At 54.8% G+C, this 26,368-nt stretch overlaps 11 protein-coding genes across 11 annotated transcripts; 6 read left to right on the forward strand and 5 right to left on the reverse strand.

Moving 5' to 3' along the window:
• Nucleotides 1-547: 547 nt before the first annotated feature.
• On the forward strand, nucleotides 548-1,151 carry W97_01972 (uncharacterized protein; the record flags this gene model as incomplete). The annotated part of the gene is made up of 2 exons (XM_007779874.1): nucleotides 548-917; nucleotides 985-1,151. The coding sequence occupies 2 exons, from the start codon at nucleotides 548-550 to the stop codon at nucleotides 1,149-1,151; spliced, it is 537 nt and encodes a 178-aa protein (XP_007778064.1).
• Nucleotides 1,152-1,813: 662 nt separating this feature from the next.
• On the forward strand, nucleotides 1,814-2,837 carry W97_01973 (uncharacterized protein; the record flags this gene model as incomplete). The annotated part of the gene is made up of 3 exons (XM_007779875.1): nucleotides 1,814-2,093; nucleotides 2,155-2,213; nucleotides 2,325-2,837. The coding sequence occupies 3 exons, from the start codon at nucleotides 1,814-1,816 to the stop codon at nucleotides 2,835-2,837; spliced, it is 852 nt and encodes a 283-aa protein (XP_007778065.1).
• A 309-nt stretch (nucleotides 2,838-3,146) lies between these two features.
• Nucleotides 3,147-4,362, reverse strand: W97_01974 (uncharacterized protein; the record flags this gene model as incomplete). The annotated part of the gene is made up of 2 exons (XM_007779876.1): nucleotides 3,147-3,229; nucleotides 3,306-4,362. 2 exons carry the CDS (start codon nucleotides 4,360-4,362, stop codon nucleotides 3,147-3,149), a joined length of 1,140 nt encoding a protein of 379 aa, XP_007778066.1.
• Nucleotides 4,363-5,197: 835 nt separating this feature from the next.
• On the forward strand, nucleotides 5,198-7,211 carry W97_01975 (uncharacterized protein; the record flags this gene model as incomplete). The annotated part of the gene is made up of 6 exons (XM_007779877.1): nucleotides 5,198-5,237; nucleotides 5,329-5,486; nucleotides 5,537-5,911; nucleotides 5,965-6,400; nucleotides 6,451-6,837; nucleotides 6,928-7,211. The coding sequence occupies 6 exons, from the start codon at nucleotides 5,198-5,200 to the stop codon at nucleotides 7,209-7,211; spliced, it is 1,680 nt and encodes a 559-aa protein (XP_007778067.1).
• Nucleotides 7,212-10,875: 3,664 nt separating this feature from the next.
• Nucleotides 10,876-11,970, forward strand: W97_01976 (uncharacterized protein; the record flags this gene model as incomplete). Its single annotated transcript, XM_007779878.1, has 2 exons — nucleotides 10,876-10,923; nucleotides 11,074-11,970. The coding sequence occupies 2 exons, from the start codon at nucleotides 10,876-10,878 to the stop codon at nucleotides 11,968-11,970; spliced, it is 945 nt and encodes a 314-aa protein (XP_007778068.1).
• A 1,303-nt stretch (nucleotides 11,971-13,273) lies between these two features.
• On the reverse strand, nucleotides 13,274-15,307 carry W97_01977 (uncharacterized protein; the record flags this gene model as incomplete). Its single annotated transcript, XM_007779879.1, has 3 exons — nucleotides 13,274-13,744; nucleotides 13,866-14,308; nucleotides 14,947-15,307. The coding sequence occupies 3 exons, from the start codon at nucleotides 15,305-15,307 to the stop codon at nucleotides 13,274-13,276; spliced, it is 1,275 nt and encodes a 424-aa protein (XP_007778069.1).
• A 286-nt stretch (nucleotides 15,308-15,593) lies between these two features.
• W97_01978 (septin like spn2) lies at nucleotides 15,594-16,769 on the forward strand (the record flags this gene model as incomplete). Its single annotated transcript, XM_007779880.1, has 3 exons — nucleotides 15,594-15,732; nucleotides 15,815-16,377; nucleotides 16,440-16,769. The coding sequence occupies 3 exons, from the start codon at nucleotides 15,594-15,596 to the stop codon at nucleotides 16,767-16,769; spliced, it is 1,032 nt and encodes a 343-aa protein (XP_007778070.1).
• A 520-nt stretch (nucleotides 16,770-17,289) lies between these two features.
• Nucleotides 17,290-18,047, reverse strand: W97_01979 (guanylate kinase; the record flags this gene model as incomplete). Its single annotated transcript, XM_007779881.1, has 2 exons — nucleotides 17,290-17,553; nucleotides 17,715-18,047. 2 exons carry the CDS (start codon nucleotides 18,045-18,047, stop codon nucleotides 17,290-17,292), a joined length of 597 nt encoding a protein of 198 aa, XP_007778071.1.
• A 1,061-nt stretch (nucleotides 18,048-19,108) lies between these two features.
• Nucleotides 19,109-21,306, reverse strand: W97_01980 (uncharacterized protein; the record flags this gene model as incomplete). Its single annotated transcript, XM_007779882.1, has 2 exons — nucleotides 19,109-20,868; nucleotides 20,919-21,306. 2 exons carry the CDS (start codon nucleotides 21,304-21,306, stop codon nucleotides 19,109-19,111), a joined length of 2,148 nt encoding a protein of 715 aa, XP_007778072.1.
• A 684-nt stretch (nucleotides 21,307-21,990) lies between these two features.
• Nucleotides 21,991-23,148, reverse strand: W97_01981 (uncharacterized protein; the record flags this gene model as incomplete). The annotated part of the gene is made up of 1 exon (XM_007779883.1): nucleotides 21,991-23,148. One exon carries the CDS (start codon nucleotides 23,146-23,148, stop codon nucleotides 21,991-21,993), a length of 1,158 nt encoding a protein of 385 aa, XP_007778073.1.
• Nucleotides 23,149-24,541: 1,393 nt separating this feature from the next.
• On the forward strand, nucleotides 24,542-26,260 carry W97_01982 (uncharacterized protein; the record flags this gene model as incomplete). The annotated part of the gene is made up of 4 exons (XM_007779884.1): nucleotides 24,542-25,434; nucleotides 25,519-25,809; nucleotides 25,878-26,079; nucleotides 26,135-26,260. 4 exons carry the CDS (start codon nucleotides 24,542-24,544, stop codon nucleotides 26,258-26,260), a joined length of 1,512 nt encoding a protein of 503 aa, XP_007778074.1.
• Between the last annotated feature and the right edge of the window lie 108 nt (nucleotides 26,261-26,368).

A 26,368-nucleotide genomic window follows, 5' to 3' on the forward strand; every position in this document is an offset into this window, starting at 1 on the left:
AGCTGTCGGTCTGCAACGACTGGGTCATGGTTTATGTGAGATGGCATTGTCATTGCTACCACGGTTTCGCAGATCAGATGTTGCATGGCTGGCGCTGGTTGTGGCTCATTCTGTGTTGTATGGTGTTGGCGAAGGGGCTAGCTATGGCGTTGGGCGCTGCATATGGAATTGTTGACCGGTAACGAGGAGCCTCAGAACCTTGATTGTATGGATTGGACAGCGTGATGCGTCGAAGCTATCAGATGTCCATGAGCACTAAGGAACAATGATTTCTTAGCTAGTACCACGCAGAGTATAGTCTAGTCTGAAAGGGATGGAATCTGTTGCTCAACGTGGATTCTATCATTATAGAGAATCTATATCTAAGTTGTTGTTCTGAACGCGATGTGATCGCCCGTTTTGAACAGACGCCGCTCTCTTGGCTGTGTGGCTGATGCGTGGCTGCGAACGCGGATGCTGATCCCTGCGATGCGGCGACATCGATGTCATCCGCGGTCGAAGATTTGAAGCTCGGAGGTCTACCACCTACAACAAAGTACAACCCACAATGTTCTCAAGAAGCGTGTTATCCAATGTGGGCGATGCCACATGGTCTTCAAATATCGATCTGAAGCTAAACACATCACAGGCCGTTCGGCAAGCCTGCCACCAAGCGCGCCCTCTCGCCATCAAACCCACCTCCGCCCCTCGACTGTTACGCCTTAGTCCGATCCAGATCCGACTTCTATCACAAGAGACGCGCGCAGCGATAGACAAGGCTGTGGGCTCCGCGCCTGTGGTGTTGTTCATGAAGGGCACACCCGAGACGCCACAGTGCGGGTTCTCGAGAGCCAGCATTCAAATACTTGGACTGCAGGGTGTGGATCCGGCGAAATTCACAGCGTTCAACGTATTGGAGGATGAGGAGCTGAGGCAGGGTGAGTGTATTGCACTTGATGGTATTGAGGAGGGGGAAACGGCGCGCTGACGGCGGTGTAATTGCAGGCATCAAAGAGTACTCCGAGTGGCCGACGATACCACAGCTTTACGTCGAGAAGGAGTTCGTGGGTGGCTGTGACATTCTGATGTCAATGCATCAGGACGGGTCGCTGGCAAAGATGCTGGAGGAGAAGAATGTGCTTGTGCCGGCGGAGGAGGGTGAGGCGAAGTGATGGGGCTAGTACCACCTCTCTGCCTATGCTGAATTTTGACCCGCCGTTGGTAAGAAGCCTCTGTATATTTTGTATTCTTTACGATGTATTCTTTGAGCTTCGGAACTTATTACAAACACCGTTGGTGCATAGGGTCGAAAAAGAGCGAGATCACTGAATGTGTGTAGTGCTTCAGATCTTGGCAGGGGTGTCTGCTGGTGGTGTTACCATTGGAGATATCTGTTGCACTTGTCCTGGCTCCGTAAGTATTAGACGAGCGTCCATAGCTCTTGGTGTTCGCAATACGCTGTGACAGTGTCCTAGGAGACTTTATATATGAGGCCTGCTGCTGCTCCTTGCAAACATGTACTAATGATGGGTCACGCCACTGCTGAGATACTAATAGCCCCTTGGTGGGCGCTTGTGGTGGCTTTTCACCTTGTCTACCGTACACAGTCCCAGACACGGTATCTGAACACTTCGATCAAAGACGGACTCAACATCTCGAGGTTCTAAGAATCCTAACCAAAGTGTCCTTAACCGAAATAACCGTCATGCGTTTGGTGTAGATGCTCTTACGGTCACGTTTTCGACCGCGCTTCAGTCAAGCCTCATGTCTGAGATTCAACGTCATGCCATCAACTTCAACAACTATTCACGTCCAAGTGAGATACCTCCACAACATGGCATCTGTCCGTGTGACCAGAGTTGAGAAACGCGTAAATGACGCGCCCAATCCGACAAAAAAGCCAAAAACCATCGTTTCAACATCAGCTATCTTCAAAAAGCCTCTCTACCCTCCAAAGTCCACCGTGCCCAGCAAAACTCTCAAGCCTGAACTCAAGACAACGATTGAAGCTAAATTCGTATCAAGGCGTAATGTTGCCAGCGGGTCTGTGTCGAAGAAGCCCGGCGGTGCGAGGAAGAAAGAACCCGAGCACCCGCTATCTGTCGCGTTCAATGGTACTCCACAAGGCGTTGGTAGTTATCTTCCTGGCTACAGAGCTCACAGATACCACTACAGAAAGCACAGCGGCTTACCGCACCGCCACCTTCGATATCGTCAAGGGCAGGCTCGACGAGGTTTACCATGCGCTAATCGCGCGCCTTGACGCGCCATCCTCGTCGCCCGACGCAAGTCCAGCCCTAGAGCCTGCAGCAAGCGCACCGCACACTAACATAAACCTCCGATAGGACCACGCCGATCCGATCCGCCAGCTCGCGCAGCCCATTCCGGAAGAGAAGTTGCGCATCACAGAGACTAACCGAGACGGCACCCAGACTGTCCGGGACGTTATGCTCGGAGCGCAAATGGCCGACTTCGCCAAGCTTGTCGAGAGAGAGGAGGGCATACTCCGAGATCTCCGGGGTCAGCGTGAACGCGTCGTTGGCGACATCGTAGCGCTTGCGGTTGAGCTACTCGGGCACCGCGAGGCGCAGAGTTTGATTGCTGGGATGGGCTTGTCCTTGGCGTCGCCTTTGGACAAGAAGAAGGGGAAAGGCAAGACGGTGGGCTTCTCAGATAGCGAGAGTGGTGACCTGAGAACAAGCGTGGAGGCGTTGAGAGGAGAGGTTGATGCTATTAAGAAGAGGGTTGAGGGAATTGGGGCGGAGGCAGTCGCACAGATGGAGAAGGAGGTTGAGCTCGCAAAGAAGGAGCGTAAAGAGAAGAAGAGGAAGTTGGCTGAGCTTCTTAGGGACGAGTGATCCTAATATGTTGCAAGGTTCGGGTAGTTGCGGAGGGACGGATAAGTGCTTCTAACTGTGTGCTGTAACGGGCGACATATAGCTGGCGATTGATAGCATTGCAAACCAGATGGATTTGACACCAACGGTAAGTAGCTCATACGGCAGCGAGCACTTCCAGCTCAATCTGCATGAGATGGACAAGTATCTTTATTGATCAGAAGCCTACTCAGCAATAAGCTACATCGAATCCAAGGGCGTGAACACCATTGAGACCGTCAATCATAACGCCCCATGCACCAACTCCACGACGCGATACCCGTTGCCAACTCACGGGAACTCATTAATGTCCGTGATATGAATCTCCTTCCTCCCGTTCATCTTCCTCCTCAGCCCGCTGCTAGCCGGATACACTGCAAGCACTCGAGTCAGCAAGCAAGTCATTCCTCAACACCGCACCTACAATTCCGGAGGATGGCAAGCACTCACCGACTCTCCTCAGCCTGTTGCTGCCTCCAAGCGGCTGCAGACTCTTCAGGCCTAACCACGGATCAACCCTCAGGTGATCCTCCCACATCGTCTTCCTCTCATAGCTAAAGCTCTCCTGCTTCGGAATCTGGAGCTTGGCAACCGTCTGCCAGGGGTACTTCTCCGGGTCCCAGACCTTACCAGCATACTCGACAGGCTGATCCTCGAGGTTCTCGCACAGCTGCACCTGGAACAGGTACTCCGCATCGTGCTCCGCATGGAAAGAGCGCAGCCACTGATGCAAAATATCTTCAGGATGTGCGTCCGGCTTGACGGTCTCCTCGTACAGCTTCTTTTGCGTCTCGGTGGACGGCACGAGACTATACTTAATGACGTAATCCCCAAACCGATATGGAGTCTGGGAGTACTGCCGCGTAGACTCGAGATGCGTGTTGCGGACCTGGTCGCGCGCCTTCTGGAGCTCCGTGTCTGGTCGCTGCTCCAGCTTCTTGTATAACTCAGGCTGACTCCCGCCGTGGGCGATGCGCAGCGCAATGATCTCACGGGTGGTCTTTGCGTCCGTTAGGTCCAGCGCGGGAGTGCTGTTGAACTCGATATCCTGCGTTGGGAGGTCGCTGCCCGTGGGGGAGGGGAACTTGTCGCCGTGCACACCGAACAGCTTCATCGCGAAGCCGCGTGGCTGCGGGATGCGGTCATCGAGACCTGGGTCGCCGGGCTCGGAGCTGTAGCGGCAGATGGCTTCGTAGGTGCCGCCCTTGGAGAAGAGCTCGGTCTGCGCGAGGTGAGGGGGGAGGTCGTCCAGGACGATGAATTTGCCCTTGACGACACCCTGCGTCCGCGCGTGCGTCCCGCCGAAAGCGTGCCGGGTCTTGTTCCAGTGCGTGCGTTGGAGGAAGTTGATCTGCTCCGCGACGGCTTTGATGTCGTCTTCCTCCCCTGGAGGGACGCTCTCGACGCCCTCGGCGTCCCAGCGGATGTACTTCCTGTTCCCAAGGTCTGAGTCTGAGGGCTTGTTGGAGTCGGCATTGCCGTCTGGGAGGACGGCTAGGTTGCTCATATTGGCTTTTTGCTAGAGGATATATACTTGAATGACTGAGAGAACTGGAGAAATGGGTATTAAGAGACATGCCCGTACAGCTTGAAGCTCTACTTATGTACCTACATCTGCCCCATCCCGTGCTACGGGATTGCGGGGTGGGAGGTCATGTAAGATGGGTGGCCTGGACTGGCATCCATAGATGTTTAGGTCAACAAGACGCGCTAAAGCCGTGTTACGCCATGAAGCTCCCCGGGAGAGGGTCGGAGCCAATTCTCGATGCTCGAATGGGAGCTCTGGAGTTACAAAGTACCCCGCGAAGTGGCGCCCGCATCCGACATGGTTCGAGCGGCTAGCAGATCTCTCGGATAGATGGACCAGCCATTCCAAATCTTGCATCACGAGATTCAACCCCAAGACGTATCATGCTAGTAACTAAAGGGATAGGGGTGTGGTGCGGATGTGATGCTAGACGCGTTCGTGGTAGAGAGCTACTTTAGGCAGAGCAATGAGAGAACAGCGGAAGATGGTGTATGTTGGGAAGTGCCACCATCTTGATGGATAGAGATATCTGTATGCTCCAGTGATATTGTATTGTGAGGTGCCTGAGCACGCTGAGCAACAAGCAAAGCTCACGATGCTCTGAATGGCCTTGAATTGGGAGACAAGATAGGTATGGGGACTTGCCAGTGACCGTCCGCGGCAGTTTCAATATCAAAAAAGGGTCCACCAGCCACAACGCCATGCTGAGCCACAGAAGAGTGTTGCGTATGCTCGAAACTTGAAACACCATGTAAACCAGTAGACCAGTCTCGTCCTCTGCTCGCTGAATTCTTCATGCCGCTCTAGAACAGCCATGTCCGCCCCGCCATCCTCAAATCCGGTCACCAATCCGAGTACGTCTGCGGTGGTTGTATTATCCGGCAGCGCCGCAATTATACCTGGGAAGGTGTATCAGATTGGGGGCTGATTTGTGACAACCACCAGATTCCGTGTCAAAGAAGAAAAGGAAGAACAAGAAGAAGGCCGCTGCTGCTAAAGCGGAAAGCAACGAAGGGTCTCTGGCTGCCAATGGCACGCCCGGCGTACCGGACGTCGACGTGGAGGACGGGGATATCGAGGAGGACGAGCTAGATTCACCGACAGTACGCGAAGGACAGATCGAATTCATGACGCAGCTGACAGTTAGCTCCAGAAAACACTCGCAGACGACGATGGGGCGGTCGAAGATGTCGAGGGCGCTGAGCCCGCTGCTCCAGTCCCAGACCCAGACCCAGCGCCAACGAATTCAACAACCACGACGAACGGCACCCACGATCCAGCCTCAGAGTACGAAGAACGGTTAGACGCACTGGCGAAAGAGCGAGACAGTCTCCGAGCAGAGGTCACATCGCTTCGAAAATCTCTCGAGGACATCCAGGGCAAGCATGAAGAACAGGTTTCAGGCCTGCAGGAGCAGCTCGAGGAGTCACATTCAAGCAAAGAACACGCGGAGTCACAGTATCGGAACCTGCTTGGCAAGGTCAACACGATCAAGGCGCAGCTGGGGGAACGGCTGAAGGCGGACGCGGTATGGTTGCCTCTATCGTCGAGGCTGGAATATGCGTGCTCACGTCCTTGCAGGAAGAAATCTCGCAAGCCCGCGCACAGATCGAGGAATTCGAGTCACAAAACGCAAGTCTGCGCGAGGCGAACGAGTCCCTACAGACAAACGTATCCCGGCTCAGCAGCACCAGCGAGCAGCAAGCGCAAGAAATTGCCAGCCTACGGAGCCGCGCGAGCTTGTCGCAGCAGAACTGGATACAAGAGCGAGACGATCTCATACAGCGGGAAGCATACGCTAGAGAAGAGTTCGAGAATGCCAAGCAAGCGATGCAGGACTGGGAGGTTCTTGCGATGGAGGAGCGGTCGTTGCGAGAAAACCTGAGCGAGCGCGTCGCGGAGCTCGAAGAGCAGCTGTCAATTCATAGAGAGGCGTATGAGAAGGCGGCGGCGGAGCGGGATAGTCAGAATCTCACTGTGGATGGGCTGCAGAGGGCATTGCAAGACATACAGGATGGTATATTGATCGTCGTACATTATCTGGATTTGGCTGACGTGGGCTTCCAGCACGCAAACAGGAGCTCCGCGAACTCGTCAAGAACTCCCAGGCTCAACTCGAAGAGCTACGGAAACAGGTACAAGCAGCAGAAGAGACCTCCACCTCAGCTCAAGCGGCACTAGAAACAACGCGTAAAGACCTTGAGAGGGCGTTGCCCTTCGAGAAGGAGGTCAAAGAAAAGAACCTCCTCATCGGCAAACTCAGACACGAAGCCGTCATCTTAAATGATCACCTGACCAAGGCCTTACGCATCCTAAAGAAGGGTCGGCCCGAGGACAACGTGGATAGGCAGATTGTCACCAACCACCTGCTACACTTTTTAGCGCTCGACCGGTCTGATCCGAAGAAGTTTCAGGTGCTGCAGCTGATTGCGGCGCTGCTGGGCTGGAATGACGGTACGTATTCTCTCCAGCATCTTCCACCTTACCCCTCATCGCGCAGAGCTTCTATTACTACGTTTTGGTTCAGACTGACATGAACAACAGAGCAGCGCGAAGCCGCCGGCCTCGCGCGCCCTGGCGCCTCCACAGGCAGCCTCCGCCTGCCACTCTCGCCCTTCCGCCGCACGCCCAGCACGCCGTCGCTGAACACCGAGCTCCTGATGAACGATAACAGAAGCGGCAGCGTTAGCACTGAAAGCAATAAAGAGAGCTTGGCTGAATTGTGGAGCAACTTCCTCGAGCAGGAGGCGAGAGAAGGGACGGGTGCCTCTAGGAGAGGAAGCTTGGCTAGTGGGAGGGGCGGGAGAGAGCGGTCGGAGGGGCTGTGAAAATAGCATGAGCTGTACGATGGTATCGTCAGCGGGTGTTTTCGAGGGGACATTGGGCTAGGTTCGGCAGAGGGTTTGTCAGCTCGGATTCCTCGATTTCATCGTCCTTTTCTTCTTTAATACAACCTTGTCCTTCTGCTTCCTCCTTAGAGCTTTGAGTCTTTGCCAAAGGAGCGGACCGCGAATGAAGTATATGGGAAGTCACCCAAGTGGTTCCATGTCGTCGCGATGGGACTGTTCTGGGTCAAAGTATTGGCCGATATATTCTGTAGAGCTGTAGCCTTAAGCACCGCTCACCAACGCCCGAGTAACTATCTGTGCTGGCGAACAACGAGTATATCTCATTATGGAGCAGCATCTGAATCATTTGTAACCGTACGATATTCCGTTGAAAGCCCAGATCAGTCACATAGACTTTGTTTCCATAGTTGCAATTACCCACTAAGCGGTTTTGATTTCTGGGGCTTGATATCTCGATAGATCGTTCTTTTGGAATGATCGTACTAGAGACAGCAGACAAGTTTGGTGGCACCCACGTACAGTCCATCTCTATGTATTATCTCACATAGTCGAAGTTGTCTAACGCTATCCTACTAGTTCCATCAAGCACATCTGTTGTAGTCGTTCAAGCGCATGCACTTCAATAGCCGCAGCCTGAATTCTGTCTCTATCATACACTTGTTGTAGGGTCTGCAAAACCGTTGGGATTTGAGCGCGCTCATTTTCCTCTCGAAAGTATCGATACCGAGGCAGTCCAAGGTATCCCAGACGAAGAATGGCGTACAGTTTCGGCTTATCGATCTGGGCAACAAGGGTCTCGGGGCCGATCATTTCGACAACGGATTTCAAGTCGTCGTCGAGTGCGGCTAGATGATTTAGTAGTTGTGATTCATCCATTCCATATAGGTCTTGATGTGGGCTCAGAATCGAGAGCTGACTACCATTCTCAAGTTCCTCTAGGATACCACCGAGCTCGCATGTACGGTTCGAAAACTTGAACCAGAGTTCCTTTGCCAGCGCACCCTCCTGTAAGGTCCATAATCTTTTTGCCCAGCTTGAGCATCGGATTCGTAGAATGCAATCCAGTTCCGAGCCCACTTCCGAGTTTAGGAGTGATGGGTCGAGAGCAATGACAGCGTCCGCATTGGCGAATATGCGTTTAAGGTGCCTAAGTGCTCGCTTCCGCTGCACGGGTTCCAATGGTATGCACATCGTGTCGACGCAGAATGCCGTAAGGTTATGAGAAGGCTTGATACTGTCGTTGGCGAGCACCTGAAGAAAAGACAACTGGCAGTAAGGAAGAGTGTTGCGCTTTGCATTTCCGAGCCCCAAACGGCGGACGTGACTAATGGCGATAAATGGTACAAACGAATCACCAGAGGGAGATCGCATCTGCAATCGTCTTTTCCCACCGGAGGCCTCCAGGAACGTCAGAATCGGTATTTCCCCTTTGTCGATAATGTCCCGCATGGCCGCGTCAGCTATGCTCACCATCTCGCAGGAGCAAGTAGGACTTGTGTGATAAGGGGCAATGGCTTCCTCGTCGATGATTTCCCTGCAACATACGTCTCGGCTGCACCTTACGTGTTCATTGCGGCCATGCTGCAGAGTCATGCTCAAGAAATACTTGATCTGCAGATTCGCATTGAACCGAACTAGTTCATAGGGACACGAACCGGCTTCTCTTAGAAGAACATCGAGAAGGTCTGGTCGATGTTCCAGGCGGGGAAGTTTCGGAAGACTCCGGTAAGCGCTGGTAGCGAACAAGATATTTCGGTATGAACAGAGCGATTCGACAAGCAATTGCACTGACAATAGAATTAAGAAAAGAGTGGGAAGGTCCGAGAAGTTTTCCGTTGTGGCTAGATGTCTCTGGCAAGTGGGAGTCGCAAGTATGCAATTGACTGCATTCGTAGCCTCAGCCAAGCACGAATCAAACCTTGTACGATGAAATCCAGAATATAGCGGAGACTCATTCTTCCCACATGCCGTAATTACTGCCTGCTTAAGGTTCTTCGTCGTCACAACCGTTCTTCCGCTTGGCAGGGTCTCCATAAATGCTGAGAAGCTGGCGACCCGCTGTGGAACGTGGGTTCGGGATCCTATCCCTAGTGTTTCGCCCAACAATCCGAACCACAACCAGGCTTGGACGAACGAAGCCTCAACGGCGGAGGCTGCAACATCCGCGTTGCAAAGTTGTTGAACGTCGACGCCCGCACGGTGAGGATATGTGAGAAAGCCCTGGTCGTCGTAGGAGAAACGAGGCGTACATGTATATGGTACTTGGAACGGCGGACGGGTTGCATTATAGATCGGAATGGGTAGGTGGTCCATGGGATAGTGCAGAGGCCGAACCCTATGATGCTAGTCAGATTCCGCGCCGAATCTACCCACATTACTCACGGACAAATTGCCTGCCTCCAGATTCTTCGGCTCAGGACCGTTGGTGAGCAAGATCAATAGATCCGAATCCGTTCGGATTGATCGACGTTGATGACACAGTATTGCCATCCATCAACTGGTTCAAATGGTTTCTACAACAAGCCCACAGCTTCAGATATTGCTCGCAGCAGAGAGGTCTCGAGCTCATTAAACGACGTACGTTACGACAGGCGCGATCCACGGGAGAGTTTCCTCTCGCTCCATGCTGACTAAGGCGTCTATACTTGGAAGCGTGGAAGCCTTCCAAACGACGCCCGAACTTCAAACCCCGCTTGGTCTTGCTGTGTCGTTGACATTTCGAAAATCCATAGCAATTCATAGGCATACTCTGGGTTCTCTGAAGACTGCTGGAATTTGATCGTTCTTTCGAGCTTCCCACACGATCACGGTACGCTCAGATGACAAATTAGTCCTGCTAGCGCTGGTGCGGTTGTACGTTCCCTGGTCACCTTGGCCGGGTGTTGATGGAAGAAGCAATACAGGCCCAGCTGCACGCTTCCTCCAGATGCATGCAGTCTCTTTGTGTCTCACTCTCCGGAAGGCGGATAGAAGGCATCCGAACATCATCTAGCTACCAGCTGAACCGGAAGTTCAGTCTCAAACGGCCTGCCATGAGCCCCATACAAGTATTGCTCAAATCACCGCTACGACCTCGTCTCTGCTTCCACTGGGTAGTACTGGCGCTCCTCCTCTTTAGTAAGTCCATAGTGTTCCATGAAGGCACTCCCGAGCAAATGTCTTTTAATAGAAGACTTGCCGAGGACGAATATCATGACACAAGCTAATGGATAAAGCAGTTCTGAATGCTCATTGCTCGCCGACGAGCAAGCAGCTGGAGGTAAGGTGGACGAGACCATGGCAAAATGAGACAGGATCTAGTCTACTCGGGAATCAGATGAAGAACCCCTCTGAGGTATACTCAGTCCTGCTGATCATCGGAGGAGACATTGTGCAGAAGGCAATTGCACAGATGGCGGGCAGGCGTATCACTCCCGTTGCATTCAGTTTTGGCTGGGTCGCATACTCGTTCAATGCTCTCATGTCAGCCTTTGGCGACGGGTCACTGATGCCACAACCTGATTATCCGGCTTCAGTCATTTTGATCTCATCGAGAATAAAAAAGTCAAATAATTCTTGGATAATCGGTCGATTGATCCGCGATCTCGAACGAGAGGTTACCGATACCTTAAAAAGCTGGTCTGAGATTGCGCCACATGGCCCCATGGAAATATGGGAGGGGGATTCAGCCCTCCTAATCACCTTCTTCAAGGTAATGTGCAAATCCCTACACCCCAATGGTGCCTTATTGTACGCTCCGTCCAGGAGTCCATCGCGCTAGTGGTGTGAGCCAATGTTGTCTTTCTGCGCCCATAGCTGTACCCATGAGAGTTGCAAGTCGATGTCACTGACTCTTCGACAGGCCTCACCGGGAGCTGGCAAACCAACTTCGCATCTTGATCGTATCGGTTTCATGGTCTGCCTTGTTATACAGCTGACGGTCGCCACGATACCGACATTCCTGTATGGTAACTGGAGTATTCTCTTCATAACCGCCGTAGGCACCATCTTGTCCGTGAGCACTGCGTCATTGAAAGAATGGAGGCGTGAGAAATACAAATGCAGGAAAAACTCCAAGCATGATTACGCTGTTACGCGCGGAAACGGTCATTCGCACGTCTTCGTCATCCAGTCGGGCTCTGCAAGTCCGGGAGGTGCAGGGCCCGGCCTGTTTTTAGATGACCTTGCGGGTGCAGTGCAGAAATCTGATCGCCGAACAAAGACCTTGTCCGTCTGCTTTGCGTTCCTGTGGATCTGTTTCATGATCACTGCGGCCGCCATCAAGGACAACACGTGGTTCCTTTTGATTGTTGGACTCGTTGGTATGACACAGAATATATGGGTAGCAGGCCGACCCAGAGAATCAGCGGCACATGGGATCCCTGTAGAGCGAATCGGCCACACATATGGACGTAGAGAGAAGAACAAGGCCAGACCAAGGGTGACAAACGTCCTCAAGGAAGTTGAACTGGCATATCCTGGTGTTGGCCGTGCCATCCGTTCCGAATTCCTCCCGGATCATGCATTAAGGCCTCAAGAGATCCAGTGGTGGGACAATCCGCCTTACCCTCCTGCAAACCCTCCGCCAAACCCTCCAAATCCTCCGCCAAACCCTCATCCAAGTCAGGCTGTAAATCAACTCGTTGCAAACCAGTCCCCGCAAAACCAGCCTCCTATCAATCCTCCTCTGGTAAACCCCCCTCCTGTAACTCATTCTCCTGCGACCAATCAATCTACGAACCAGCAACCCGCGAACTAGCAACCCGCACATACCCTTCAGGCAGGTTTTCAGGACGTTTTTATCAAGGTTTCCGATTGGGGATAAGCTCAGAACATATTTCACACCACTACAGCAGTATTACGAACCTCCAGGGCTAGTCAGGCAGGATGCAACTTTGCTACAAGGAACTCGCCTGGAAAGTGCGGCTCTTGTGTCCAAAAGGTCTCTAGAATCACTATAAGGTTGTTATACCGTCGTTCGAGTTCACAGCCCATAGCCGGCTAGGTTTGGACAGGTTCTTAGGATCGCACAATGTGCTTCATAAATGTATCTAACATGTGTCTATACATGTCTCATCTTCTAAGTCTTGACTGCGCAAGCTAGAGCTAAGGCTGTGCTTATCGACTCCAATTTAAGGAAATGTAACAAGAGCAATCACCTAAACTGGTACATTCGGGTCTGCCACACTAGTTTAACAAAGAGGGGAGCTTGATGCCCTGAGACAAACATCAAAGCTTGCGTTTGGGGTGGATCTCCGTAAAATCTTTGAGACATGCTGAGGTCATCTATTTAATATTTATCTCAAAGACAACGATGCTCCCTAGTATACTGTTGACAGTTCGAGGCTGATAGCCGACGTTCACCTTTCGTCTGGAAACCGCGAGTAACTCCGGCTCATCGCATCTTACAGGGCTTAAAACCATCAGAGTGAGCCCACTTGCTGGTCAGGTGTCTGGTGGCACCCAGGTCTTAGAGTCTCGCCAGCATTGACACCCAGCATTTTACTGTCACGGTTGTCTGACCGGATGATGTTGATCGTTCCTTATTTGTGACGACCTGTAAGGATCAACAGGCGATTCTCTGTGGGTCGAGGCTCCTAGCATGCCGTTGGCCGCCTGTGGCGTGTAGCAATAAACGGGTAGGGCAACGGCAACCCGGATAACTGTTGTCTTCCCAGAAAGCAGTCCTACTATCATTCTACTGCGCGTAAGTCAACGCTGGCAAACACGAAGTAGAAGAAGGCTTAGTACGACTCATCTGCGGATGGCTTTGGAGCCGAAGGGCTTGATTCTACGTATGCGGATGCAATGTCTAGTGAGCCAGATGCGTATTCTTCCGCGCCTGAGCGCAGACGTCGGGACCATTTCCTCTTTGCAGCAAACTACGCAGGTCTATGTTCGCCTCTACGCCACGCCCGTCCGATATTCCAGCAATGGTTGTCGCCGACTGTGCTTTCTTCCCTAGTCTCTAGGTAGTTCAATATTTCTGTGAGCTTACAGAAACCGCTTGTTGTCCGTTCGAAGGTCCCTAACGTCTGGCAGTCGAGTACTCAACACTCCACTCACCCCGACCCACTCGCCTCCCTCAAAAACCCAATCCCACCCCCCTGTCCCGCAACCGCAAACCTCTCGGGCCCCCCCACAACCCTCGGCAACCACCGCCCGGCCCACACCGTCCCGCCATCAAATCCCTGCGTAGCAACACACTCCCTCGTCTCGGTTCTCCACACCTTCGCCTTCCCGTCCCACGCCCCGCTCAGCAGCCACTCTCCCGTGTCGCTCCAGTCCAGACTCATGATCCAGGCTTGGTGGCCCAACAGCTGCGCGACTTGCTCGCCGGACCGCACGTCGTAGAGCCCGATTATGCGGGAGTCGCCCGCGGCGGCGAGGAGGGTGGACAAGGGGGAGAAGCGGATGCTGCGGATTGGGGAGAGCAGACCTGGGAGCGAGTGCAGGAGGCGAGAGGTCGTGTTGTTGAAGATGTGGAGGCTGCCGTTTTGGTGGCCGGAGGCGAGGAGGGCGGCGTCGGTGGACTGAAGGGGGGTTAGGGGTTAGCTTCTCTGTGGGTTGAGATGGCGGAGATGGAGATGGTGGTGGCCATTGTGGGATTTGGTGAAGGGGGGAAAGGGGCCACGGAGATAGGGCTGTTCTTACAATGTCCACGCATGTCCCGAAACTTCCCTTCGTCTCATAGTGCCTGATCCGTGTGGCCGCGCCGTCTCCTGCGGCCAGATCCCACATGCTCATCTTGCCGTCATATGACGAGCTGGCCAAGTACCTCCCATCTCCACTCAGTGCAATAGCCCAGAGCTCGCCGGCTCGAGGCGGGACATCAAGCTCAACATCTTCCTTCGTCCATGTGCCGTCCTCACCGCATGCCCAGAACTTGACCTCTCCGCCGAAACCCGTGCTAGCGGCCCTCTTGCCTTCGCTGGAGGTCACGATGTGGTGGCAGCCGAGTTTGTGTGCGCCGTCGAGGGTCTGGATCTGAGGGAAGTCGGGCTCGGTGGTAGAGTGGATGCGGATGGTGGAGGAGCCGGAGGCGGAGAGGAGGTGCGTTTTGATGGGGGCGATTGAAAAGACATCGGTCGGATGGGCTATCGGCAGGTGTTAGCTTGGAGGGTTGAGGACTTCGGTGGTACCCAGGTGGCTTACGGACCGTTTTCGAGTGTGTGGACGGTGAGGTATTGTTTCGACTGTAGGACGTATTAGCGTGATGTCATAGCAGTTTTGGGACTTTACGCGCCATTGTAGATTCAGTCTCGTATGGGCATACTCATCTAGCGAACCGAATGGTTACGTGTTCATTTAAGGCGCGTATTTGTGGTCATTAGATGATACGTGAGAAATGTAGGAAAATATGATGGTGGGGTGGAGGGGAACTAAAATCTCAATTGTTGCGGTCAAAAGTGCGTGTCGGAGCGCACTATCCAGCGTCTTAGGGTGCTGAAAGTGGTTCAACAAGCTTTACATATATACAATGACTTCTTCTCCCTCTACAGCCGCATGATAGCGGATAAATGCTCCCTAATGCCCTGTACGCCTGCAATGCCGGATTTAGACGCCGCACAATTCGTTCCTTGCCAAAGCAGCTCCCATAACGCAAAAACTACGCCTTCTCCGCGCCGGTGGTCGTGGCCTCACTCGAGCCTCCCTTGAACCAGTGCTTTATAGCTGTCATAGATATGAGCTAACCTGTTTCCCAAACTCCTGGCTATATCGTAATCCCACTTACCTTGTACACAGTAAGGACACAAGACGTGCGCCCTTTTCACCCTCCCGCATCCTGAGCACTTGTTCAACTCAGTAACGTCCTTCAAGTGCTTCCCGGAGGCCATCTGCCGCTGCCTTTTCTTCATGTGCGAGGTCTTCTTCTTCGGCACGGCCCTCAATATCGACTCCCATATGTCACTGAGGATCGAAGAGAGCCCGACGATTGCAGCGACTGGTATCGGCAGGGTTATCGAGGGGAAGAGCGAGTTCTGATGGATGTAGCGGAGGACGGGTATGCCTAGGACGGGTCGAAGAGGCGCATTGCTGACGGGTAGGAGGGCGCGGAGGAGAGATGGGTTGGCAAGATGCCGTATAGCTGCCATCGCTGGGGGAGACGGAATGTAATAGTACAATGCTCAGGCGACTTGGTGGTAGAGGCTCTGGTGTTGATGTCGGACTTTCTTGCATGCTCAGAAGCTCGGACTTCGAATGATCGCCCTTCCCCGAAGTGCTTGGCCGCGCTCCCCCTTTCCCGCAACACCAGGACCCTGAATCCAAATATTCCCCGACAGCACACAACTTGAGATATCCACGTCCTCGACACCTCCCCCTCGTTCTATACGCGTAAGCTCCCCATAGCAGGCTCACCGACCTCAGCCCCCACTCGCAATGGCTACCATGAACGCGCAACCCGGCGCCCAGCCCGCAACCGTGCATCCCAAGAGCCATGTTGGCTTCGACAGCATCACTTCCCAGATTGAGAGGAAGCTGCTGAAGCGCGGCTTTCAATTCAACATCATTTGTGTTGGTATGTCTACATCTCAGAGTTCATGCCATTCTGAGCGAGTTCCATGCACTTTGTGCTTGCAGAAGCTCACCAACCGGCTCAGGACAAACCGGCCTGGGCAAATCCACCCTGATCAACACCATCTTCGCCTCGCATCTCATGGACAGCAAGGGCCGCTTCACGCCCGACGAGCCCATCCGCAGCACCACCGAGATCCAGACCGTCTCGCACCTCATCGAAGAGAACGGCGTGCGTCTGCGGCTCAATATCGTCGACACCCCCGGCTACGGCGACCTGATCAACAACGACAGGTGCTGGGATCCGATCGTCAAGTACATCAAGGACCAGCACAGCGCCTACCTCCGCAAAGAGCTTACCGCACAACGCGAGCGGTACCTCCAGGACACCAGGATCCACTGCTGCCTTTTCTTCATCCAGCCGAGCGGGCACGCCCTCAAGCCGATAGACATAGTGGTCCTGAAGAAGCTGGGCGAGTTCGTCAACGTGGTGCCGGTCATTGCGAAGAGCGATAGCTTGACGCTGGAGGAGCGGGCGGCGTTCAAGGAGAGGATCAAAGAGGAATTTGCGTTCCACAACCTCCGCATGTACCCATACGACAACGAGGAGCATGACCAGGAGGAGGTGGCATTGAATGCCTCGATCAAGGTGAGCAACTCCCCCTTGCCACTCCCAGGTCTCTCATCGAGCAACCGCTGACATCCCACCAGAACATCATCCCCTTCGCCGTCGTCGGCTCCGAGAAGACCATCATCATTGGCGGCAAGCAAGTCCGCGGCCGCCAGAACCGTTGGGGCGTCATCAATGTCGAGGACCAGACTCACTGCGAGTTCGTCTCGCTCCGCAACTTCCTGCTCCGCACGCATCTCCAAGACCTCATCGAAACCACCTCCCAGATCCACTACGAGTCCTTCCGCTCCAAGCAGCTGCTTGCCCTCAAGGAGTCATCGGCTGGGCATGCGGGGTCGAGGCCCATCTCGCCGTCGGCTGATAGGGACCTCAGCAGGAACTCGCAGAGGGTGACGATGAATGGGTACTAGGGGGTGTAGTAGAGGTAAGAATTGTGAAGTAGATTCGATGAGGCGAGAAATATGATACCACAGCATCCTTCCCGAGGAGGGATGCGGAGTAGGCGGTCATTACATGGTTTGGCATTCTCAGCAAGGAGCTGGTGTGTCCGGGGCCATTCCGTTTCTTCTATTTGATATGGTTCTTCTCTTGCTGGGTCTTCTTGGGGAATGCATGTATAGTACAGCAGGCTTGTATTCGGTTATAATATTTGATCTCTGAAACATCTACCCAGCTTCGATTGCCTACTCTTGATTTCTAGTGCTGTCTATCCGCAGTGTCTACATGCTTGTGAGTTGCGCGAGACCTCGACTTCGGTGATCCGTATCGCCACCCATACCACATAAATTCCCCGCAGCCCCTAGCCTCTTTTAGAAATGCCTGGTATATCTTCGAACCACATTTTCGGTGCGCAACCCTTCCGCTCTTAGCCAGGATGAGCCGCCGGTGGCACGGCACACAATGCCACGCCATCTCCTTTCCAATTCTTCCTTACGACTCCTTCCCCACAACCCATTCCTTCAACTCCTTATACGCCCTCTCCAAGTCGTCGTTAACCACGACCTTCGGATTCACACCCCCGGACTTGGCGAACTCCATCTCCTTCTTTCCTTGCTCTAGCCGCTTGAGCACCTCCTCCTCTTTATCCGTCCCTCTGCTTCTTAGCCGCTTCTCGAGAACCTCTGGGGAGGGCGGAGAGATGAAGACGAATCGGGGGCGAGGGAAGGTGGGGTGATTCGCTACTTGCTTGACGCCCTGTTCTTTCTGTCAGCCCTGGTTCCGCACCATCACTGGCTCCTTCCATGCCCTCCCGTCTCGCATCTACCCTTCTCCCCGCGGCTCCTTCGCCAAGCCCCCTTGCCCGCTCTCCCTATCCCCTAATCCCACCCCCAAATACACCAAAAAGTCTCACTCACCTCCATCTCAATCTCCAACACACAACACCTCCCCCGCCCCTCCACCTCCTCGACCGCCTTAACACTCGTCCCATAGCAATTGCTCCCATACCGCGCCCACTCCACGAACGCGCCCTGCCCCACCATCTCCTGAAACTTCTCCATGCTCGTGAAGTTGTACTCCTTGCCGTGTGTCTCGCCTGGGCGGGGCGCGCGCGTGGTATGCGAGATGCTGTAGCCGAACCTGTCGGGGAATTCGGCGAAGAGCTTTTGCAGGAGAGTGCCCTTTCCGGCGCCGGAGGGGCCGAAGACTACTATCGGGGTTGTGTCGAAGGGGGGTGTTGTGGGCGGCATGTTTGAGGTGAAGGAACGGCGCGGGAGGGGAGAGGTTGTAGGGATGGTGGGAGAAGCGTGCGCAGGAGGGAAGCGGTGGTGGAAGCGTGACGCGGCGACGTGCTGTGGGATTGGGGCGGTCTTTGAGATGGTGTTGGTAGTGAGGAGACGTTGAGGAAAGGAGAAGCGCATTTAAAGCAAATAATAAGAAATATAAATCCAGTCTGTGGAGTCTGAACTTGCGCAACCCTTGGAACCCTTTGAACCCTAAGCTTGCGATTGGTTTCAGGGTCCAGGGATTTTTAGGGCTGCGTTTATCGATACGGATGGTTGCCTCAGGCTTTATTACTACTTCGAACCGCAAAGGTGCTCCGGTTTTGCTCTGAATACAGGGCATCCTCACAAATGTGCTCATGCAGCTAGGGAGTACTCTGCCATATAACGCTACGTAGGACTAAGGTATCTCACGGTCTCAATATACCGCGAGTCCATAAGTATGACGGGGTCGACAGACCCTCTATCAATCCGCATTAACCTTCCCTTAATAATGTCCCAACCTACAGGGAAGCGGTCATCAATCCGCATAGGTTGCTGACAGCTAGGGAATGATCAACTCTCATCCGTTCGGACAGACGTAAGAGCACAAGATGCTGGGTATCAGCTCCAGAAATTCCTCAGGACCTGGCGTAACGGGCCGCAGGATTAGTGCCAATCTTGATAACTCTAGGCTCTTGTGAGATGGAGTAACTCCGAGCGTTTGAGGACCAACGGAACTTCATAATCCTATGACAGCGTCTACGGATGTCAGAACCTAGGTAGATGATACTGATCCAATCCAACATCCAGGAAATCCAGCCCTGAGACAAAAGGCGATTTGCTCCAGTTGAGCCTCAGTGAGCGAGGGATCCAAGCGCTATAGCTCCGGACACAACGCCGATACGCTTTTGGACCCGTGAAAAGTAAGAGAATATCCAACAGGAACCTACGCCTCCAGTGACTTTAACTCCGTACTGAGCTGGACGAACGGAGACCTAACCAGAAGCTTCATATCTCAAAGCAGGAGCACCACAGACGTGCTCATCTCACGCCGACACCATCCCCTCCTCCACCTTGGCCACCACAGTAGCAGCAGCCGTCTTCCTCATCTTCTGCTTCTCCGCCCACTCCCTGCTCGCCTGGCGCCCCCGCTCTGCGGCCGCCGCTCGCGCCTGCTTAGCAGCGTCTTCCTTCTCGCGCCTGACGCGCTCGCGCTCCTGCTTCTCAAGCTTGTCGCGGTTGAAAACCTCCTTGCCCTTCAGCTTCTGCGTCGCTGCGGCCGCGACCGTGACAGCTGGTTTCGCGGCGGAAGCGGCATGAGCTGTTATCGAGGAGACCCGCGGCTTCGAGGTGCTGGTGCCGTTCGTCGTGGTGGATAGAGTGCGCTTGGCGGAATGAGTCGGCTTTGGCTTCTCGCTGATCGTCGAGGGCGGGTTGAGCGGCGCTGTGGACGGCCGCTTGCTCACACGCGTAGCGACCCGCTTTTCATGCGACAGCTGCACGCTGCTCGTCCTCTTCAGCGGCTTGATATCCACCCCACTCGCCTCCGCGTTCTTCTCCGCCCCCTCGCTGCCAGCAGCATGCATCAAGCTCTCCCTCGCCCTGCTCGCCGCCGTCATCTTCACAACCGGCGCACTACTCTTCCTTGGCACCGGACGTGCCTTAAACTCCCTCTTCTGCTCCTTCTCCGCCTCGTCCTCCTCGCGCTTCATCCTTTCCTCCCTCTGCGCCTTCAACTTCGCCGCCACCGCCTCCCCCGGCAACGAAAACGCCGGCACAGTCGGCGCCTTCTTACTCCGCGCCACGACGGGCGGGACGAACTCTTTCTTCTCGACGACATCGGATTCGCCTCCCTCGGCTTCTCGCTTCAGCCGCTCCTCTTTCTGCGCTTTCAATTTCGCGGCCACGGCTTCGCCGGGGAGCTGGAAGGTTGAGCGCGTCGGGGGCTTGCTTGACCTCGCGGGCTTGGGGGGTGTGGGGAAGGAGATGCTGACGGGGCGGGCGGCGCGGCGTTGGGCGAGGTAGTCGGTTGGTTCGGTTTTGGGCCTGGTGGTTGGGTCGGTGGGCGGCGGTTTGGCGCTTGAGTCGCGAGAGGAGACGCGCATGCTGGGGCGGCTGAGGACGCTGGATTTTCGCGCGACGGCCCGAGTCTTGCTCGCTGGGGCGGGTGTGGCGTCCGCTGGAGTTGGCATCGAGGGCTTACGCACTGTGGATGGGCGGCTGGCCGATGATCTAGGCGCGACGGATGCACGCGTCTTTGCGGTGAGTTTGGTTGTGGACGCGGCGCGACGGAGTTTTGATGGCGATACTGCGACTACGGTTGGAAGAGCCTTGTCGACTTCCTCAAGGGCCTCTTCAAGCGCGTCTATGGCCGCGATGGAATTTGTAGGACACGTGGTTGGTGCCGCTGCGGGTTTGGTGGGCGATTTCCGCGCTGACTTGGCTGGGGATCTCAAAGTAGTTGGTTGATCTTCCGGCTTGGGCGCTTCTGCGATAGACGTCTCTGCCGGAGACCGATCCTCCCTGCCAGTTGCTGGTGGTTGCGATGTCGCCGGTGTGGAGGTAGGTGCGGATGTGCTTGCATCATACTCTTCCGTTTCATCAATTTTCATTTCGCCGTTCACTTCCCGCCCATTTTCCCCTTTCACTTCACCATACAGTCCTGGTCCAGCCTGCGCCAGCACAGTCTCCCGGTCCCTTGACTTCTCCCTCTCCTCTTCAGCCTTCGCAAGCTGTCGCCTCGTCACGCGCACAGCCGGCGCAGGCGGCGAAACAGAGCGATCGCGCATGGGCACCTGCGCAACGACTGCAACAGCGTCAGCTTACATACCTCACATAGGCCAGATCGGTCCTTACTGTCTACAACATCACTCATCAGCTCCTCGCGCGCAGCATCAGAAGCCGGACTCGCAGCAGCCAGGCGCTCGTCCTCCAGGACTTCTGGTCGCGTCTCATCCTCGAGTACGTCCTCGAAGGCAGTAGCCTGTTTCTTCGCGCCCTTCTTTACGCTCTTGCCTTTCTTGGTGCTGGGCGCCTTGGTCTTCTTCCCGGTAGCAACCATGTCTTCGGCTAGTTGCGCGACGGCCGTGGACTCTTCGACCGAGTTCGGCGCGATGTCGCTTAGCGGCGAGCGGACCACGTTGGGGGTTGCTGGTAGGGGAGTGGATTGCGCTTCGTGGAACAGCGTCTCGTCGACGTGAATGTCCTGCTGCGCGCGCAGGGCGGCGCGCGTTTGGCGCGGCATTGCTGATGGCTGTAGAAGGTATGCGCGCGGGGAGCGAAGGTGGGTGGTTTGAGGAGCTGGGGGGTTCTTTGAGCGTTTCCTAAGTAGTTGGACAGACGTGGAAGGAAGTGAAAAGGGTTGCGATTCTGTTTTACTGGAGAAGTCTGGAGCAGAAGAGGATGCGACTCGAGGCACTGGATGTTTGTTTACGATTGCGGCCCGTGCCTCACGCGTGAAGTTCGTGAACCCTGGGCCGCGCACGGGCAGAGAGTTTCACGAAGGTGCAGCTGGACCACGTTTCATCTACGGAGGTGGGAACGACTGCCATTGCCCGCGACCGGTTCGAGTTCATCGGTTTGCTGTGCCCATAAACATTTGGATCCAGTCGCCAGGTTGGAAAGACTTCTCCTCAATCTGTATGGATGGGACAGTGTAGGCCCGTGAGTGGATATCTAGGTTTGTAATGCGAGAAGAGAGCCGGTGTAGAACAAGTGCCTACTGCTACGAACTTCGAGTTTCAGAATGGAAGAGCACTGGTACTAGAGTGTAAGGGAGTCTAGATTTGTGAATTACCTGTCTAATCTATAGGTATCTAAGTCTAATGTCTAGTGTCCGTGATGACCACACTCGCTTGAACGGCAGGAAGGGACACAACCAACAAATGCAATACTCTCACAATCCATCCTCCGCTCTCTAGCCCATCTCCTACTGATCAAAGCTGCTCTTAAACGTCATCCGCGCATCCTCTCCAGCCTGGAATGGCACGCCCAGTTCAAAAAGCGTCATGATGACCCTCGAGAAATCCTTGAAGAAGGCCTCATTGTCTTTCGCATACTTCTCCACCCACGGCCTGAAGCTTTTGTCCTTGATGAGCGCCATATCCGTCGGCAGCATCATCAGCGTCTTGCTCTTCACATCCTGGAACTGCCTCGGCCCATCCCACTTCCGCCAACTCCACGCCTCGTCCAGCAGCAGCTTGTAGTAGTCATTCGTCATTGTCGTCGGGCTGAATGTCCAGGGCCCCTCGAAGCCGGAACGGTCAGTGTGGCACCGGCCCAAGGCGTGCGCGCCGGATAATGCCACGATCTCGCGGTCATCGAACCCCATGCGCCCGAATATGGCCCGCAGGTGCTTCTGTTCCTTCGAGCCGTCCGGCAGGCGTCCGTCCGGCGTGCAGAAGCTAAGGTCGCGGTCCGCGCGCCCTGGACGCCATGGAACGGCGGGCCCTTGCATCTCCTGGACAGCGCAGACGGCGCCGAGCGTCCAGAGGTCCGAGTATGAGATCCAGGGGAACTGGGCCTTTACGGGCTCGAGGAAGTCGCGTGCGGCCTTGAGGCCGGCGTTGGCGCCATGGTCGCCCTCGGGGGCGAAGCGCATGGTTGCGCCGTTAGAACCGCCCGTGTTGGTTTCCTTGTCGTAGGTCCCGCTGGCGTGCCAGCCTAGGCGGAGCAGCACGGGGCCGTAGGAGCCGTCGTCGTAGTCGTCGTGCTCTTCCAGCCGCTTGGCGATCGCGTCGTAGACTTTTTGGTAGTCCTCTTTGGTTGGCTTGAACACGCCTGGGGTCTTGTTCTCCGACTTGTGCTCCTCCTCGCTCAACTGCTTGACGGACTGAGATGGCGATGAGTTTTGCGAGTGGAGATAGTAGCCGCCACCGAGAACCCCGGCACCAAGACCTGCGGCCCAGAAGGGCGCGTAGCTGCTGGACTTGGGAGCGGCGCTATCAGCGTAGCCACGGCGGGACTGCTGACGGAAGGCCTGGCGGGGAGCGGCGAAGCATGTTGTAGTGCGTGTGGCAGTCGTTCTGAAGTTCGCCGTAGGCGTGGAGCGCAGAGCGCGTGTGAAGGTTTTGGCGGCGGTGGCCATCGTGGCTAGAACTATAGCTGTTCGCAGGCTGTGATTATGAGACTGAAGTATCTCGCTGGCGATTATGAAATGGTTGAGAGCGACTGCTGTGTTTTACTGGTAGATTGAAGACGTAGGGAAAGAAGTAGAGAACGGAGAAAAGAACACCTTGAGATCATCAGCAGTGAAGAAACTGACATCCCTACCGGAAATTCCCTAGAATGTTATCGAAAGCACCCGAGACAGTCATTGATAACTGAGTCAGCTGGGGCCAATCATGGGAGGCATTCGAGGAGAAACCGAGGCCCACAAGGCCTCTGCTTATGCTGATGCTTATGGCATCTTCAGAATCCAGATGCTCCATTTTCAAATCCATGAAGAGAGACTCTGAGAAGAAGGCTTTCGCAACGCCTCTATTTTGATACCACGCGATGACATAGCTGTGAGTTTTCTCAGATCAGCCGCATCCGTTCTTAGCTGCAGCGGCTGGCACCTGTCTGATTCGTTCGGCTGCCATCCGGATTTTCAAGGCAGAGGGCAGGTCTGGCCCACAAGGCACGTGACTTGTACGAAGAACCAGAAGGTCGGCTGCACAACGAGATTGTGTTGTGCTTAGGGCTGTTACGGCGGATAGGGCCTGGGTGCTGAACAGTCTTCATACATGGATCGGAGCGATACGACCGGTTTGTTGATGCACAATATTGTAAGGTACCACGGGTATCAGCCTCTTGATGAAATGGGCCACACTTGACGAGACCCCTAATGCAGCTCTATGTATTGTAAGCCTTGGCATAGAACCAAGGTCTGCTGGCAACGTCCCAAGAACAGGTCAATTCTCATCACAGCAAAAGGCCCCCCCCGTCACGCGTGGTGAGCTGACACTCTCACCACCGGAACCTTCCGCGACGGAAACGAGCTTTGTTCTCTAGAGATCTGCCCAGGTGGGCTAGAAGATCTTGCTAAGCGACGCCCGCCTGGGCATCCTCCATCCCCGCCAGGGCACCAGATGAACGGCCCGCTTCCCGAGCTGGCACTGATTTGGCAGCCGACAGCCCTCTTGACAGCGCGGCATGCGCGGCTACTCTACCACACCACAGCTTGGGATTATTCCCGTGCCGCCCCGTGGTGACAGGAGAAGGACCGACTACAACGTGCTAACTTACGCGACGTCCCCCCGCATGCAGGCGGGTCGATTGTCTGCTGGTCCGTTTTTATTATTAGCCTGGTGTACGGGGCCAGGTCTTCCCCGCTCAGTCCATCATGCTTCCAGAGCTGCACCCAGCAGCCCGGATCCGCAAGAAGCACTTGATGGGGCTAATGGCGCACCACGCAACAGAGACTTGGATAAGCGTGACGGGTCCGCAGCAGCAGGACGTGGTTGAGTGACTTTGCTCATCGTCTAAACTATTTCATGATGGCTATCTCAATTGTCCTACTGGCATCAATTGTTGCAGCCCTCGCAGTACTCTTCTACGTTGTTAGCAGCATCCAAAGCTATCGTCGTCTATCCCACATTCCCGGTCCACCCTTGGCCGCCTTCAGTATCCTATGGCAGATACGCGCATTAAACTCCGGCCAGAATAACCTAAAAGTCGAAGAGGTCAACCAAAAGTATGGGCCCCTCGCCCGCATTGGGCCCAACAGCCTGGTTACCAGCGACCCGGACCTGCTCCGCCGCATGAGCGCCGCTCGATCTCCGTATCGGCGAGGGAGCTGGTACAATGCCATGCGCATGAAGCCTCGCAAGGACAATATCCTCAGCGTAAGGGATGAGAAGCACCATGACGAGCTGCGGCGCAAGATGGCGTTTGGCTATGCGGGGAAGGAGAACCCACTGCTGGAAGAGACAATCGACAAGCACATTCACGAGTGTGTTGACCTCATCGAGCGCAAGTACGTCTCCTCTGGCACGGATCTGAAGAAGATGGACTTTGGGCGCGTAGCCCAGTTCCTCACGCTCGACATCATCTCGGGGCTCGCCTTCGACAGACCCTTTGGCGACATCGCGCACGATCAGGACATGTTTGAGTACATCAAGACGACCGAGGAGAACCTGCCGGTGATGATCCTCATGACCATCCTGCCGTGGGTGCACAAGCTTCTGGAAAAGAGCTATCTGATGGACTTTCTGGCGCCGAGCGTGAAAGATAAGGTGGGCCTGGGGAAGATCATCAACATTGCCCAGGAGAGGGTGGCGGAGAGGTTTCTTCCAGATGGCAAGAAGAGGGATCAGCAGGATATGCTGGGGAGTTTCATTCGTCATGGGCTCACACGGGAAGAAGCGGAGTCCGAGAGTGTCCTGCAGATGTACGCCTGCTTCTCTTGTTCCTCCGCTGCTCCTCGTCTCCCGGCCCTCCTGTATCTATGACTTTGACTGACTCTCTGCCTCAGTCTCGCTGGCTCCGACACGACCGCTACGGGCATCCGCACCACAATGCTCTTCCTGATAACAAACCCTTCCGTACTTGCGAAATTGCGCTCTGAGATCGATTCCGCCATGCGCGACAACCGCATCTCCTCTCCCATCACTGATGCCGAAGCGCGCAACCTACCATACCTCCAAGCATTTATTAAAGAAGGTCTCCGCATCTGGCCGCCAATAACGGGGCTGATGGAGAAGGTGGTGCCGCCAGAGGGCGACGTTGTGAATGGGATGTTTGTACCTGGTGGGACGCAGATCGGGTAGGGTTACAATCACGAATACTGCCTCTGCCTACGTGGACTTGTGCTGATACAGTTTGTACCAACAGTTACTGCGCCTGGGGTGTCCATCGCAACACCAGAATTTTCGGCCACGACGCCGACGTCTTTAGACCTGACCGCTGGCTAGAGGCGCAAGGAGAGCAGTTGCAGAGCATGGAACGAAACAACGATCTGATCTTCGGGCATGGACGGTTTACGTGCCTGGGTAAGACTGTGGCGTTCATGGAGTTGAACAAAGTGTTCGTTGAGGTACGTGCACTCAAGTGTTCTAGTAATCAGCGTGTATAGGCTAACGGTAGAACAGCTACTACGCAGGTTCGACTTCACGATCATCGATCCCAGCAATCCATGGAAGGTCACGAATGTGGGTATGTGGATGCAGAGCAACATGTGGGTCAGGGTCACGCGGAGAGAAGATGCAGTGCGGTAGAACCTGTACATATAGACGACTATCACACAGGAAATACCGCTCTCGACTGTACTTGCGCATGTTGTCCGATCCAACAAAGAAACCTAATGAGCGGCTGTCGCTCCACAA

This window comes from Coniosporium apollinis, assembly GCF_000281105.1.
Source record: "Coniosporium apollinis CBS 100218 chromosome Unknown supercont1.7, whole genome shotgun sequence".
In the NCBI taxonomy this organism is placed as follows: Eukaryota; Fungi; Ascomycota; class Dothideomycetes; genus Coniosporium; species Coniosporium apollinis.